At 40.0% G+C, this 17,334-nt stretch overlaps 1 protein-coding gene across 1 annotated transcript in view; it reads left to right on the forward strand.

The window, feature by feature from the left end:
* The window catches only part of LOC109913953 (calcium/calmodulin-dependent protein kinase kinase 2), a 101,187-nt gene that overhangs the window by 14,705 nt on the left and 69,148 nt on the right, over positions 1 to 17,334 (forward strand). The window contains exon 2 of the mRNA XM_020513519.2: positions 8,809 to 9,376. Coding sequence (XP_020369108.2) covers positions 8,861 to 9,376 — 516 coding nt within the window. The 5' untranslated portion in view covers positions 8,809 to 8,860. The remainder of the gene's footprint in view (positions 1 to 8,808; positions 9,377 to 17,334) is intronic.

The following is a 17,334-nucleotide window of genomic DNA, read 5'->3' on the forward strand; positions in this document are numbered from 1 at the left end:
GCTGCAGCTGTGTAGGGTGCTAGTGAGGCTACACTTGGAGTACTCTGTACAATTTTGGTCTCCTTATGTGGAAAAGGATGTACTTGCACTGGAGGGGTGCGGAGGTGGTCTGCTAAGTTGATTCCAGAGTTGAGGGTTGCCTTATGAAGAGATATCGAGTAGACTAGGACTGTTCTCATTGGAATTTAGAAGAATGAGGGGGGAGTCTTATAGAAACATATAAAATTAAGAAGGGAATAGATAAAATAGAAACAAAGAGAATGTTTCCACTAGCAGGTGACACTCGAACTAGGGGGCAGAGCCTCAAAATAAAAGGGAGCATATTTCAAAATGAGTTGAAGAGAAACTTCTTCACCCAAAGGCTTGTGAATCTGAAATTCCCTGCCCAGTGAAGTATTTGAGGCAAAGACAGATTTTTGAACAGTAAGGGAATTAAGGGTTATGGTGAGTAGATGAGTAAATGGAGCTGAGTCCACGAAAAGATAAGCCATGATCTTATTGAATGATGAAGCAAGCTCAATGGGTCAGAGAGCCTACTCCTCCTATTTGTTATGTGCCACATCAGGTTATTGAGGAAAATAAATGCTGGGGGTAATTTATTAGCATTGATACGTGTTTTGCAGGCTGACAAAAATATAAAGTATGAATAAATAAGTCTTTGGCAAGTTATGATAAGTGAAGGCCCACAGGAACCTGTGCTGGGGCTTTGATGTAAATTGTAAAAAAAAAAAAATCAATAACCCAATTGAGGGGAGGGAAGACATGGTAGCTAAAATCAAAGATAATATCCACAGAGGTAAGAAAATATGTTGGAAAGAGGGCCTAAGGATTTTTCAGATGGCATTAGATATATTGATTGAGTGGGCAGAAGTCTGGCAGGTGAAGTATAATGTGGGAAAATGTGAAGTTATTCCTTTGGCAGGAATAACTAAATTACATTAATAGAGAACAGCTGCAGAATTTTGAGGTGCAGAGGGATCTAGCTGTTCAAGGACGAGAGTCACAAGGTTATTGTGTAGTTACAGCACATAATTAATAATCTAATTGTCTGCCTGACAAGGCAGTGGGACCAGTGTTTTTGAACATTTTTGAGGCAGAGATAGATATTTTCTTGTAAGGCAAGAAAATCCAAAGTTATCAGAGGTAGATGGGAATGTGGAATTTGAAATGCAAGCAGTTCAGTCAGGATCTTGCAGAATGGTGGAGCAGGCTCAATGGTCTACATGGTCTACCTCTGTTCCTATTTTGTGCATTCATTTGTATATTTATATGAATTGAGCATCAATTAACAGAAAACAACAGTAGGAATAGACATCATTGTTATTTAAAAATATGTAACTTGAAAGATAATGTTTGGACTGGGTTTTTAGAATGATTTGAATGAGGGGACCAAATGTATTGGATCCGACTTTGCTAATGGAACAAAATTAAGTGAGAATGCAACATGATGCATATGCAAAGAGGCTGCAAAAGGATATAAACAAGTTAATTGAGTAAATAAGAATATGGAAAATGGAATATAATTTGGAAAGTATGAGGTATCCACACTAGGAAAAATAGCAAAGGTGATAGGCTGGGGAATGTTGGTAATCAGAACACATGTTTGTATGTGAATTGAGGGAACAGTTAGCTTAGTTGGCTGTATAGTTAGCATGTGATTCAGAACAACATCAACAGTGAGTCGGATCCCCATGCAAGTTCAGATAGTGAAAACAAAAAATGCTGGGATCACAGCAGGTCGGGCAGCATCTGTGGAGAGAGAACGCAAGCTAACATCTCGTTCAGATGACTCTTCACCAGAACTCTGAAGAATAATCTAGACTTGAAACATTAGCTTGCTTTCTCTCCATAGATGCTGCCTGATCTACTGTGATTCCCAGCATTTTTGTTTTTTTGTTTTTAGTGTAGATTCCAGCATCTGCAGTGATTTCTTCCAGCTCAGTACGCTGGGGACCTGGAAGGCAATGGCAAATCATCAAGGAAATAAAATTGTCAAGGTTGCCAGAGTGAAGCAGTAACACAGTGAACCAGGGATCTGTCATAAGACCTTAAGATATAGGAGCGGAATTAGGCTTTTTGGCCCATCATGTCTGCTCTGCCATTCAGTCATGGCTGATGCGTTTCTCAACCCCATTCTCCAGCCTCTTGATTTGATTTAGGTTTATTATTGTCACGTGAACTGAGATACAGTGAAAAGTATTGTTTTGTGTGCCATCCACACAAATTGTACCTTAACATAAGTACGTCAGGGTAATAGAACAGAATGCAGCCTTCTCCCTGTAGCCCTTGATCCCTTTACTCTGTCTTAAAGGCACTTGATTAGCCTTCTGAGCAATGAGTCCCACACATTCACCACCTTCTGGCTGAAGAAAGTCTTCCTTATCTCAGTTCTAAATGGTTGTCCCTTCACTTTAGGACCCAAAGTCATGGCCTCATTCTCTCCTACTAATGGAAACATCTTCTCCATGTCCACACTATTCAGGTCTTTCTAAACTCCATTGAGTACAAACCCAGAGTTCTCAAACACTCATCATTTGACAAGCCCTTTATTCTTGTAAACCTCCTGGGGACTTTTCAGACGCCAGCACATCTTTCCTTAGATACAGGGCCAAAAACTACCCATTATATTCCAAATGGGCTCTGACCAGAGCCTTATACAGCCTCAGCAGCATATCCCTGCTCTTGCATTCTAGCCCACTTAATGAATGCTAACATTGCCAGCTGAATGTAGCAGTTAAGATGGCAAATAAGAAAAAAATGGTCTACACCTCTATTCTTCCACCCAAAGTGTATAACCTTTCACATTCCCACATTGTATTCCATCTGCCATTTCTTTGCCCATCCCTCTAACCTGTCCAAGTCCTTCTGCAACTTCCCTGTTTCCTCAACACTACCTGTCTGTCCACCTGTCATTGTCATCTGCAGACTTAGCAACAATGCCTCAGTTTCTTCATTCAGATCATTACTGTATGATGTGAATAACTGTGATCCCAACACCGATCCCTGCGTAACTCCAGTAGTTCACCAGCTGCCATCCTGAAAAAGACCCCTTTATCTCCACACTCTGCCTTCCGCCCGTCAGCTAATCCTCTCTCCATGCCCCTAAAACCATGAGCTGTTGTCTTATTTAACAACCTCTTTTGCTGCACCTTATTAAGGGACTACTGGAAATCCAAATAAATCGCATCCACTGGCTCTCCTTTGTCTTCTGGCAATGTAAACTTCAGAACTTTAGTAACTTCATGGATTGAAAGAATCAGCAATAACTCTTTCTGGAATAAATTGTTGCCTGAGATGAAAGGGACAAGGAGAAACTGTTATAAATGAGGGATTTGATCTAGTATAGGAAGGTAGAGGTAGTGTGGAAAATCATGACTTATTTTCCTGAAAGGCAAAAAAGATTAGAAGGGCCAGATGGCATACCTACACTCCAATTTTATAAGGTCTTGATATAACCCTATATACAGTATATTGTTTTTCCTCTAACTGTTTATGCCTGTTTATAACCACAATTAAGTAATCCCCTAAATATTTCTGACCATTGTACTTTTAAAGTCATTTGATAAATCCATCTGAGATACTTAAATCTTATTGTCACTCGAATTTTCCGTCCCTTCAAACTAGGCTTTGAAGATGTCTTTGTGGAGCCTTCAGATAAAACATCAGTAATTTTTACTCAAGTAATGCATTGGGTTTGATAAGATGACACAGCAACTCATTGTGGTCTATTTTAAGCAATTGGTCAATGTTATATGATCCCAGCTGATCGTAATATGGGCAAGTCCAATCCCAGAGTGAGAACTGGGCTTTTGATGGCAGAGTAGTAGTGTCATTGTCTCTGAGCCAGAAGACCGAAGTTCAAGTCCCACCTGCTCAAGAACAAATTGATTAGAAAATATTTCCCCAGAATGAGACCTGACTTGTTGAGCCGTTAAGTTTATTTTCTTTTTCTTTACCATAGAGGTCAGTCACTGAACATATTCCTAAGAAGCTGCGAATCTACTTTTAGTAAAAAAAAAAAAAAACGAAAAAACGTTTACTCCACAAAAGAAAAAACACAAACTGTCGTACTATACAAGAGCTATCTGAAATGGCCTCATTACAGAAATCATAAATAGTCATTCTGTATTACGGAACTTGAGTATTGCTGAAGAAGGACACAAAAACTCCAACACTTTTTTTTTTCAGGCAATTTATGAAAGAAAGATTATACTCTCTTACCACAACAGTTACCTTACAGACACCCAAACCTCTGAAGGATCACTCTTGTTCCCATACTAAAGCTCCTTGTTCACCTGGCTGTAATTAGTTTCTTTTTTGCAACTATCTGCATTCACAGTTCTTTTTCTCTTTAGTTAACGTCCCCGAACTTAGTTTTAGCTTGCAAATTATTCAAAAATGTTTCTGGCTACTTTATCAGTTGACTTCCAAGTTGTATTCAAATTCATGATCGTAAAGTTCTTATGGTTGATGACCTGTAGCATTCATTTTGTGACTCATACAGTTTATTCCTCATAAGAACATAAGAACTAGGAGCAGGAGTAGGCCATCTGGCCCTTCGAGCCTGCCCCGTCATTTAATAAGATCACGGCTGATCTTTTTGAGACTCAGCTCCACTTACCCGCCCACTCACCATAACCCTTAATTCCTTTACTGTTCAAAAATTTATCTAGCCTTGCCTTAAAAACATTCAGTGAGGTAGCTTCAACCGCTTCACTGGGCAGGGAATTCCACAGATTCACAACCCTTTCAGTGAAGAAGTTCCTCCTGACCTCAGTCCTACATCTGCTTCCCTTTATTTTGAGGCGATGCCCTCTAGTCCTAGTTTCACCTGCTAGCAGAAACAACCTCCCTGCCTCCATCTTATCTATTCCCTTCATAATCTTGTATGTTTCTATAAGATCTCTCTCCTCGTTCTTTTGAATTCCAATGAGTATAATCCCAGTCTACTCAGTCTCACCTCATAATCCAACCCTCTCAACTCTGGAATGAACCAAGTGAATCTCCTCTGCACCCCCTCCAGTGCTAGTATATCTCTTCTCAAGTAAGGAGACCTAAACTGCACACAGTACTCCAGGTGTGGCCTCACCAGGACTCTATATAGCTGCAGCATAGCCTCCCTGTTTTTAAACTCCATCCCTCTAGCAATGGCAGACAAAATTCCATTTGCCTTTTTAATTACCTGCAATCCTACTTTTAGCGATTTCCAAGTCCCTCTGCACAGCAGCGTGCTGCAATTTTTTACCATTTAAAACATAGTCCATTTTGCTGTTATTCCTACCAACATGGATGACCTCAAACTTATCAACATTGTACTCCATCTGCCAGACCTTTGCCCACTCACTTAGACTATTTATATCCCTCTGCAGACTTTGTGTCTTCTGCACACTTTGCTCTACCACTCATCTTAGTGTCATCTGCACATTTTGACACACCACACGTAGTCCCCAACTCCAAATCATCTATGTAAATTCTAAACAATTGCGGTCCCAACGGTGATCCCTGAGGCACACCGCTAGCCACTGACCGCCAACCAGAAAAACACCCATTTACCCCTACTCTTTGCTTTCTACCAGTCAACCAATCCTCTATCCATGCCAATACATTAACTGTAATACCGTGCAACTTTATCTTATGTAGCAGCCTTTGGTGTGGCGCCTTGTCAAATGCCTTCTGGAAATACAGATACACCACATCCACAGGTTCTCCATTGTCCACCATGCAAGTAATAAGTGCTTGATACCATCTGCAAAAGAAGAGAGAAAATTGGAGAGAGGGAGAAGTTACGTCCTTAAGGCATGCAATTTATTTAACTTTTCTTGTACTGAAGATGTTGGCTGCTACAGTACTACATTACCTTGAGACTTGATTATTCTAATGCACTTTTCACAAGCTTCCAATTTTCCTAACTCCAGTATCTTGCGCTAAGTCTTATCACTCATTTGTCATCTCCCATCTTGCTGGTCTAAATTCATTCTTGGTCATGTAAAATTCAACTTCAGAATTCTCATCCTACTTTTCAAATTGCTATTTGACCTGGTATTTGCATATCACTGTAACGTCCTAAAACCTCTGACGATCTGTGCATCCCTTTTTTTTTTTTTAATTACTCCATTATTGGCAAGTGCCTTGAGCTTTTGAGGCCTTAAGCTTTAGAACTCCTTTCTTAAACTCCTCTGCATTGCTACCTCTCTTTATTCCTTTAAGACAGCCCATGAAAGAAACATCTTTGACCATACATCTTTTACTAAGCGTTTGCTAATTTTACCCATTGCCTTATGTGGTTTGGTGTCAAGTTTTATTTGATAATGCTGCTGTGAAGCATCTTGGATTGTTTTACTTCATCCGAGATCCTACATAAGCAAAGGTTGTTGTGCTGGGATACTTTCAAGAATGTCAGGTATCCCCAGCACCTTATTCCTAATCATTCTAAACAGACGTTGAGTTATCAGGGTATGTGATTGTTGGAGACAAAACAGACAGCCTATACCCATCTTCACCAGACATCAGCATGACGGCTAGAAGCATCAATGCTGAATGATTTGATCTAGTTTCGCGCTGCTACCACACCTCTGCTTTCCCACTCCCCACCCTTCTGATGGCACCATGTGTGGTGATTTATTCTCTGGCTTTAGTACATGATTGAGAATTTTGAAACATAAAGTTATGGAAATTGAGACTAGAAAGATTAAACTATATCACAAAATATATCAATATTTTATTTCAAGTTCTTTAAAATTTTAAATTAAGAGTTTCTGCATTTCTAAAAATGTGCTCATCAATTTTTTCCAATCATTTCCTTTAATATGCTCTTATTGCAATTTTCAAAAATGAATGGTTAACTTAATGGCAGTTAGATTTAATGTGCCATCGAGAATGGATTAAAGATTACGTCCTGGTGCAGGTTTTCTACTTTGCATTGGCGAGTCAAGTGTTCAGATAATTCTTTAATTTTTTTAACTTGTATAACAACTTACGTAAAACTGAATTTTGGACTCTGTCCTCTTGGATTTTGGCTCAGTTTAAATAGCAGAAATTTTATATCACAATTTAAGATAGGGGTAATTACTTCATTGAACAGTAACACCTTTCGTTACATATAGCATCTTTTTCTAATGTAGTAAAATGTTTCAATGCACTTCACAGGAGCATTATCATATAAAATTTGACACCAGTCCACATGAGAAAATGCTAGGCAGATGATTAATTGCGTGGTTTAAGGGCATCCTAAAGGAGGAGAGAGAGAGAGATACACACAAATGGAGGCAAACTTGTATAAACTCCTACAAGGTTATCTTTTTGCTGTGACAGAGGAGGTTAAGGAGGAAAATCTAGACCATAGGAGCTTGGCAGCAAGTACACGATTGTTTTTGGTCAAGCAATCAAAACTGGGACCGAAAGAACTGCGGATGCTGTAAATCGGAACAAAAACAAAGTAGCTGGAAAAGCTCAGCAGGTCTGGCAGCATCTGTGATGAAGAAAACAGAGGTAACGTTTCGGGTCCAGTGACCCTTCCCACCCTGAGGAAGGGTCCCTGGACCCGAAACATTACCTGTGTCTTTTTTCCTCTCAGATGCTGCCAGACCTGCTGAGCTCTTCCAGCTACTTTGTTTCTGTTCCAATCAAAATTGGGATATTGGAGAGATGCCTGAGGACTGTATTTTGGGGTGAGGAAATTTAAAAACAAGGATGCAAATTTTAAAATTGACATTGTTCATCTCATGTAAGCATTGTGATGAGGTGCAGCTCATTGTTGACCATGTACATGAGGAATCATCTCAAATTCTGCTTCCTCACCGACAACATCACTTTTCACAAGTGGACACATGAGGTTGTCCGCTTTGGTAGTCAAAATAGGAAGGCCAATAACTTTCTGAATGGCAACGGATTGTGAAAAGGGGGATGCAATGAGACCTGGGTCCTTGTACGCCAGTCACCGAATGTAAATATACAGGTACAGCAGACGGTGAGGAAGGCAAGAAGGTAGGTTGCCTTCGTAGCAAGAGATTTCAAGTGTAGTGCCAGGGATGTCTTGTTGCAATTGTACAGGGTCTTGTTGAAACTGCACCTGAAGTATTATGTGGAATTTTAGCTTCCTTATCTGAGGAAGGATGGAGGGAGTGCAGTTAAGGTTTATACGACTGATTCCTGGGATGGCTGGACTGACGTGTGAAGAGAGACTGGATCGGTTAGAACTATATTCACTGGAGTTTAGAAGAATGCAGGAGGGATCTTTTATAAACATATAAAGTTCTAACAGGACGAGACAGGGTGAAACGCAGGAAGCATGTTCCCACTGACCAGGTGGTCCAGAACCAGGGGTCACAGCCTAAGGATATGAGATAGGCCACTTAGGACTGAGTAGTGAACCTGTGGAATTCTCTACGGCAGAAAGTTGAGGCCAATGCATTGAATGTTTTCAAAAATAAGTTGGATATAGTTCCTAGGGCAGAAGGGATCAAAGGATATGGGAGAAAGCATGAACAGGGTACTGAGTTGGATGATCAGATTGAAGGGCAGAGTGGGTTTGAAGGGCCAAATGGCCGCCTACTGCTATTTTCTGTATTTCTATGAAGGTTGCTTATTGAAGGCTTACAAAGCATTTATGGTATATAATAGAGATGGTAAATACTTAACACTGTGCAGATTACAAATCTATTTTGTTGATTACTATATCATCTAAATTTATAGCAACTGAATGTTTAAATCTTTAGTCATGGTTTAATGTTCTCATCGGATAATTCATCTGAATGTTCATTTAAATAAAATGTTTTTTTAACTGGTTTAAATGTTACATTTTTTCTATAGGAACCTCGAGGTCATATGACCTATCCATGTGGATAAAGCAAGGTGAAGCACCATGTCATCATGTGTCTCAAGCAGATCTGCTGCCGAGAGGCCTGCAAGCAGAAATGAGCAACGTGGTAACAACAAAGAGCAGTCAGATGTTAGTTGTAGTCTGTCATCCCTAACTATTGACTTAGGCATGGAGTCTTTTATCATTGTGACCGAGTACGACCAGAGTACCACAAGCAGTGAACAAGGACAAAATGGCGAAGGAATACTTGAAGATGAACCTATGCAAGAGAATAATGAATTGGACAAATCACCATGTGATAAGGCTTTGGGACGATTAGAGAGAGCTCAATCTGAAGATATTCGGCAACCTAGAATAAAACTAAGTATGTCCAATCGGAAACTATCTCTCCAAGAAAAGTCCAATTTAACTCAGTCACCTGGCAGCGGTTCAGCCATTAATGGACGTTATATATATCCTTCTTTGCCGTATTCTCCAATTACATCACCACATTCTTCTCCTCGGTTGCCTCGCCGTCCAACAGTGGAATCTCATAGAGTTTCTATTACCGATCTACAGGTAGGTATATCTTCCTTTATTGAATTAATGTATCAGAACGTCTCTTCTATACTGTATTTACATGACCTATTTATAGATTGTTTAGATTTATGAAAATAACATTCAAGTTAAATCTCATTATAAGTAAAAATAGTTCTCAATAAATACAATTATCATTAATATGATATATATTCTGAGCAAATCCAGGAGTTGCTTCAGTTAGGATGACAGTGCAGAAAATAGAACTTTGGTTGCTGTAAATGCTAATACTGTAATTAAAGTGGGAAGTAAAGAAATATTCACCATAGTGTTTAAAATATAAAGACATCAATCTGGGAGCACTGAAAAATTAAATTGGTATTTATAAGGACATAACAACACAAGAAATCGGGGCAGCACTGCTGCCTCACGGGGCCTGGGATCTGGGTTCGATTCTACCTTCGGGCGACTGTCTGTGTGGAGTTTGCACATTCTCCCTCCGGGTGCTCCGGTTTCCTCCCACAGTCCAAAGATGTGCAGGCTAGATGGATTGGCCATGCTAAATTACCCCATAGTGTTCAGGGATGTGTAGATTAGATGGATTATAGGGGTGGGTGGGTGGGATGCTTTGAGGGTCAGTGTGAACGTGTTGGGCCGAAGGGCCTGTTTCCAAACTGTAGGGATTCTGTGATGAAATAGACTATGTATATGTGCTGTTGAACCCACTAAACTATTTAATACAGTTGTGGTGGTTGATCGATTAGTCTTAACTCCATTTTCTTGCCTGTTTCCCCCCTCCTTTGATTCAGCAAGAGGAAAAAAATCTGTTCATCTCCGTCTTAAATTATTCAATAGCGGAACATTCACAACCCTTTCAGCTATAGAATTCCAAAGGTTCACAACTCTTTGAAGAATTTTCTCCTCATCTCAGTCCAAAATGATCGGCTCCTTATCTTGAAGCTGTGCTCCTGTGTTCTAGATTCTCCAGTCAGTAGAAATAGGGTAGATAAGGATACGCTATCGAAACATTTCATAATCTTAAATGTTTCAATGAGATCACTTCTCATTCTTCCTAACTCCAGGGACTAAAGGCCTAGCATACTGACTTTATCATAGAACAGCCTCTCATCACGGACCAAACCGATGAATCTTCACTGTACCAGCTCCAATGCATATATATCCTTCCTTGCATATAGAGTCATACAACATCGAAACAAGCCCTTTGTGAAGACCAAAACTAGTTTCTCCAGGTATGATTTCAACAAAGCCCTATTCGCTTGGAGCAAGACTTTCTTACTCTTCTGTCACATAATCCTCATCTCCCCACATAATAGTAGCAAACATGCTTTTTGCTTTCCTATTGTACCTGCAGATACAGACTGTGCTCCTTTGTATATTCACATCTCTTTGAACATGAACATTTACAAGTTCGAAACCTCTTTAAAAATGTACTTGTCTACTCTGCTACAAAGTAATAACCTCTGATTTTTTTCCACTTCATAATCCATCTGCCATATTTGAGCAAGCTCACTTACCCTGTCTGTTTCTCATTGTAGTGTCTTTGTGCTCTCTTCAGAGCTTGCAGACCTCTTAACTTTGCATTGCAAGCAAATTTTGGTGTATTATTTTGTCCATTCACCTAAGTCATGAATATAGAGTATAAATACTTGTGACATCCTTGTGGCACTCCACTAGTTACAGATTTCCAACTTCAAAATGCCCCCTTATCCCTATTCTCTGCTTACTTTGTTTTAACCAACTTTGTATCCATACTGCTATATAACCTCAATTACATGAGCCCATTTCTTGTGCATTAATTTTGTGACATTTTATTGAATTCTTTTTGAAATCCAAGTGTCACCACATCCCTTGTTCCTGTTTATCTATTCTACCAGTTAGTCCTCAGAAAGCTGAAGTAAATTTGTCAAATAGAGTTTTGCACTTGTAAAACAATGTTGACTGTCTGCTTGTGCTAGTATTCTCGAAGTGCAATGTTCAGATTTGAAGTCTAACCCATGTTTAAGAAGGAAGGGAGACAGAAGACAGGAAATTAGAGGCCAGTTAGCCTGACCTCGGTCATTGATAAGATTTTCATGTCTATTATTAAAATGGTAATTGCATGGTAAAATTGGACTGAGTCAGCATGGCTCCATCACGGACAGGTCATGCCTGACAAATCTGTTAGAATTCTTCAAGGAGGTGATGAGCAAGTTAGACAAGAGAGAGCCAGTGGACACGTTTTATTTGGGTTTCCAGAAGGCCTTTGACAAGGTGCTGTACAGAAGGCTGTTAAATAAGATAAGAGCCCATGGTGTTAATGGCAAGCTACTGGCATGGATAGAAAATTGGCTGACTGGCAGAAAGCAGAGAGTGGTGATAAAGGGGTCTTTTTCAGGATGGCAACTGCTAACTAGTGGAGTTCTGCAGGAGTCCATGTTGGCATTACAGTTATTCACGTTTATACATTAACAATTTGAACAAAGGAGCCAAAGGTATTGTTACTAAGTTTTCAGATGACACAAAGTTGGGTGGAGGCATAGGTCGTGTTGAGGAGGCAGTGAGGCTGCCAAAGGACTTGAACAGTCTAGGAGAGTGTGCAAAGAAGTGGCAGATAGAATACAATGTGGGAAAGTGAGAGATTATGCACTTTGATCAGAAGAATAGCAAGCGTAGATTATTTTCTAAATGGGAAAGGCTCAGAAATATGAAGCACAAAGGGACTTGGGAGTCCTAGTTCAGGGATCTCTTAAGGTTAACATGCAAGTTTAGCTGGCAATTAGGAATGCAGTTTAAATGTTAACATTCATTTCAAGAGGGCTAGAATACAAGAGCAGAGATGAACTGCAGAGTCTGTATAAGGCTGCGTTCAGACTGCAGAGCCCCGTATCTAAGGAAGGATGCTGGCCTTTGAGACAGATGACCCCAGGGATCTTCCCAAGACTGCAAGAAACTTGAAACTTGGCTGTGAACACAGCCCAGTCCAGCACGCAAACCAGCCTTCCTTCCATTGACTCCATCTACATTTCCCATTGCCTTGGGAAATCATAGAATCCACACAGTGCGGAAACAGGTCATTCGGCCCATCAAGTCCACACTTGCCCTTCAAAAAGCATCCCACCTAGACCCATCCCTCTACCTTATCCCTGTAACCCTGCTTTTCCTGTGGCTAATGCATCTAACCTACATATGCCTGAACAAAATGGGCAATTTAGGTGGATTGGCCATGCTAAATTTGGACTGTGGGAGGAAACTGCACTACCCGGTGGAAACCCACACTGACACGAGGAGAACTTGCAAACTCCACACAGACAGTTGTCTGAGTTTGGAATCGAACCTGGGTCCCTGGCACTGAGAGGCAGCTGTGCTAACCCCTGAACCAACGGGCCGCCCCACGGTGCAACCAACATAATCAAAGACATCTCTCTCACTGGTTATATTCTCTTCCACCTTCTTCCATCGGGCAGGAGATACAAAAGCTTGAATACATGCATGAACAGATTCAAAAGCAGCTTCTGTCCTGCTGTTATCAGACTTTCGAATGGACCTCTCAAATGTTAATTCTGATCTCTCTCTCTTTTTCTCTCTCCGTGCACTTTTGCTGCGGCTGTAATACTGCGTTCTGCTTGCCTGATGCAATTGTATGGTACAGTCTGCCTGTACAGTGCACAAAGCTGTATATATACAATTTTCATTATTTCGGTACATGACAGTAATAAATAAAACTCAGATTCATTTAATGGAGCTTAGAAGGATGAGGGGTATCTCATTGAAATATATAGAATACTGAGAGGCCTAGATAAAGTGCACGTGAAGATGTTCCCAGTAGTAGGGGAGACTAGAACCTGAAGGTACAATTTCACAGTGACGGGATGACCTTTTTATAATTGAGATGAGATTTCTTCAGCCAGATGCTGGTGAATCTGTGGCACTCACTGCTGCAGAAGGCTGTGAAGGCCAAGTCGTTAATCGTATGTAAGGCAGAGGTAGATAGGTTCTTGATTAGTTAGTAGTGTAGTGATTACGTGGAGAATGGAGTCAAAAAACATATCAGCCATGATCGAATTGTGGAGTAGACTTGGTGGGCTGAATGACCTAATTCTGCTTCTATATCTTACAGTCATGCGGTCCTTAAAGGTTCCAATATTCTACTGATGACTACTATCAGGTTATCTGCCATTTATTTCCCTAATTTCTGTCTCCATTTCTTGAATAATGGAATTACATTTATGAAGTTCCAAACTGTTGGCACCATTCTAAATCTCAGGAATTTTGGAAAATGATAACTGTTGCATTCTCTATTTCTGCAGTTACCTCTTTTAGAATCCTAGCATGTAGACCTTCTGATCCTGGGGATATGTTTGATCAGTCCACTATATTTCTACAATATAATTTTTTTTTTTACTGACGTTAATTTTCCTCACGTTAATTTTCATCTTTTTAACCTGTTGGTTATTCTCTATTTCTAGTTCATAATTTTCCTTTACTGCAAAGACAGACAAAATATTTGTTCGATACTTTTATTTTTTTCCTCATTTTCCATAACGTTCCTTATTTTTCTGCCTTTGAGGGACCAGTATTTCCTTTTAGCTGTTCTTCTTTTTGGTCCTTGTAAAGCCCTTGTAAAATTTCTTGCAGTTTCTTTTTATGTCCCTGACTATTTTACTCTCCTATTCTGGATGGATCTTTCCTGCTAATTTGTTTTTTTAATGGAACGTATTTTTGTTGAACGTTTTGAATTGTTTCTTTCAATGTTTTCCATTGCTTTATTTTGCGTCCTTTCTATTTAGTCAATCAATTTTTGCCAGTTTTCACCTTATATCTATGTAATTGACTTTAAGATTCTTGTTGGGGATTGGAATATATCACTTTCAAATTTAATCAAAAATTCATTTATATTATGGTCACATTTTTCAAGTTTCTCATTTACCAAATTACAAATTAAGTCTGCCACAATGCACAATACTATATCAAAACTAGCTTTTAACCCAGTCAGATCCTCGATGTATTGCTCCTGAAAACTCATGAAAGTATTCTACAAGTGTATCTCCTAGTTCATTTGCCGATTTGAACGGGCCAGCCTATATGAAGATGCAAGTCCCTCACATATCACATTGCCTTTGTTACAAGCTCCAGTTATGTCGATTTAACGCTCTAATCAGTGATCTAACTATTTGTATGGGACCTAAAAACTACACTGACTAGCACTTTACGGCCTTCTTTATTCTTAGTCTCAACTCGTATTGAATCTATTTCCTGAACGTCTGAATCAATACCCCTTCTCACTACTTAAGTCATCCTTTACTATCAGACCTACTCCTCCTAATTTTCCAATTTGCCTGTCAATTGAAATATTTTGTACCTGAAATAATATTTATTTCTAAACCAAATCATCCTTTAACTATGTTTTTATAATGGCAAAGAAACCTAAACATTTTCTCTCTATTAGTGCCACTAGTTAATCTATCTTACTGTGAATCATTCATATATTCAGATTAAAAGCCTTTAATTTTATATTTCATTACTATTGTTTGCTTAGATTATTCACTGATGCACTATTACCATAAATGCTTGGTTGCCCTTTTGTTTCCCAAATGACAACACTTGTTTTGTTGTTTCGGCTTTTCTGTTCAGAATTCCAAATTCCCCATCAATTGAGCAACACCCTCCAAATTTTTTCTTTAAAGCTATAAGCTCAAACCCAGTCAAGCAGTTCATCAGCACATTGCCAGGACCCAGGCGAGTTTATGTGGGGCCCAACCTTTTTTTCCTGAATACTGATGCCAGTGCCATGTGAATCAGTCCTCTTCTTCCCATTGTTAATTTGGACCTCAAACTCTCTCAGAAAACAGCATTCTTAGTTTTCCCTGTGTCATTGGTTTCTATATGGACCAAGGTGTCTGCGTCCTTCTCCTCCAAATTATTCTCCAGCTATGAGATACTCTTAACTGTAGCAACAGGACAGCAGCAGAGCCTTTGGAGCTCCCAGTTGTGGCTTCAGCTAACAGTGTCAACTCTTTTGACCATACTGTCTCTATCACTATCACATTCCTTTTCACTTGTCCCGCTTGAATGACATCCTGCTCTATGATGTCACGGTCAGTTTGCTCATCTCCATTGCAGTCTTTTGCCACAACCACACAGACAGCAAGCAGCTCATTCCTTTTGTTCTGAGTTGAAGGTTGAGGCTTCTCCATCAATACATGCTGTATTTTCATACAGGTCTGACTTGCAGTCACACCCTCCTGTCTCCTCCCCCCGATGCCCTAGTGTCTGCATCTCTGATTCAGTCGCCTGTAAATGAGGTTTGTTGTGAAGACTAGCTCCATTGCTTGTTGCACTTCTTTCATCAATTGTAATTCGTCAATGGATTGTACTGCAGGCTACTTGGATAACCTGCAGAATTTAAAATGTCACTGGATTCATGGTTGAGTTGTTGGAAGTGTTCTTTACAGCACTTGTGGAGAAATGCAAAACCATGTGAAAGCATCCTAGATCGAAGTGATGGCACCTCCTGGATTATGTTATTGATCGAGCCAAAAAAAAAATCAAAGGAATGTCTGTGTCATTTGATCCATGCAGGAGACTGATACCTGCTGGGCTTGACTTTGAATTGTTTGATCTGTGACGAACATTGATATCTCAAGACCTGGGGTGGCTCAGTGGTTCGCATTGCTGCCTCACAGCGCCAGGGACCCAGATTCGATTACAGCCTAGGGTGACTGTGTGGAGTTTGCACAATCTCCCCTTGTCTGTGTGGATTTCTGGGTGCTCCAGTTGCCTCCCACAGTCCAAAGATGTGTAGGTTAGGTGGATTGGCCATGCTAAATTGTCTGTAGTGTCCAAGGGTGTGTGGGTTAGCCGTGGGAAATGCAGGGTTATGGGGTTAGAGTCTGGGTAGGATGTTCTTCAGAGGGCCAGTGTGGATTCAGTGGGATGAATGGACTACTTCCACACTGTAGGGATTTTATGGAGACCTAAAATCCAAAAAGAAGATAGACAAATGTCTCAACCTTGAAGCAGCTCAATTGAAGAGAGGGAATCTTTAAGTACCATGCATAACCAATCTGGAAAATCTTCACGGAGTCAACTTAGTTCCAGAACAGCCAAATGAAGTCAGCTGTACTAGACTATTGGGTTCAAGAATCATTAATCACAGGGAATGATACAATGAAAACATAAATGATGTCTTGAAGCAAAAGCAGAAGGCCTTCATTGTCTGGCAGAGCAGTTTAAGATCACAAGTCAAAAAGGTAGTGTTCTAAAGGCTAACTAGCTTTGTGTCTGTCTGTCTTCCCATCCCCCAACCCCATAACAACCACCAGCTGTCTCCAATCTTGCCAATCTCACATCCAAACCACAGTCTCCGTCAGAGGAGAAAATGAAAAAAAAAATCCTTTAGTATCTTAAACAATTTCTGAAAAGCTGTTGGTAAGGTTTTAGAGTCATACAGAAAGGAAACGGACCCTGCGGTCCAACCAGTCCATGCCAACCATAATCGCAAACTAAACTAGTTCCACCTGCTTGTGTATGGCCCATATCCCTCCAAACATTTCTTATTCATGTACTTATCTAAGTATCTTCTAAACGTTATAACTGTATCATGTGACACAAGCCTGAAGTGCCTGCAAAATAAATGTCATATTATTAAAATAAGTATCTGTCTTTTCAAAATGTGTTCCAAACTTTTGTTCCAAAATGTGGCATTAATTGCATTCGTACTTCAGGCAATGGGTAAGATGCCCCACTTTGACTTGTAGTAACAAAATCTAGTACAGTCACCAGTTCAGTGGAAACATTCATTGGCTTGTAAACTGAGAATACTGCTGATGCTTGATTTTTGATTGATCGATTATTAAAGACAGCTGTATATATCAATGCAGTCTGTTTTACTCGGGACGCAAAGTACGTTTCATTTCTCGAACTCCTCCTGAGGGCTAATTTTGATCAATTTTGACCCCCTCTTCCTCTTGTGATGACCCTCCCTCTCTCTCTTTTTTTTT

Source organism: Rhincodon typus, chromosome 24 (genome assembly GCF_021869965.1).
Source record: "Rhincodon typus isolate 14 chromosome 24, sRhiTyp1.1, whole genome shotgun sequence".
NCBI classification, from domain to species: domain Eukaryota; kingdom Metazoa; phylum Chordata; class Chondrichthyes; order Orectolobiformes; family Rhincodontidae; genus Rhincodon; species Rhincodon typus.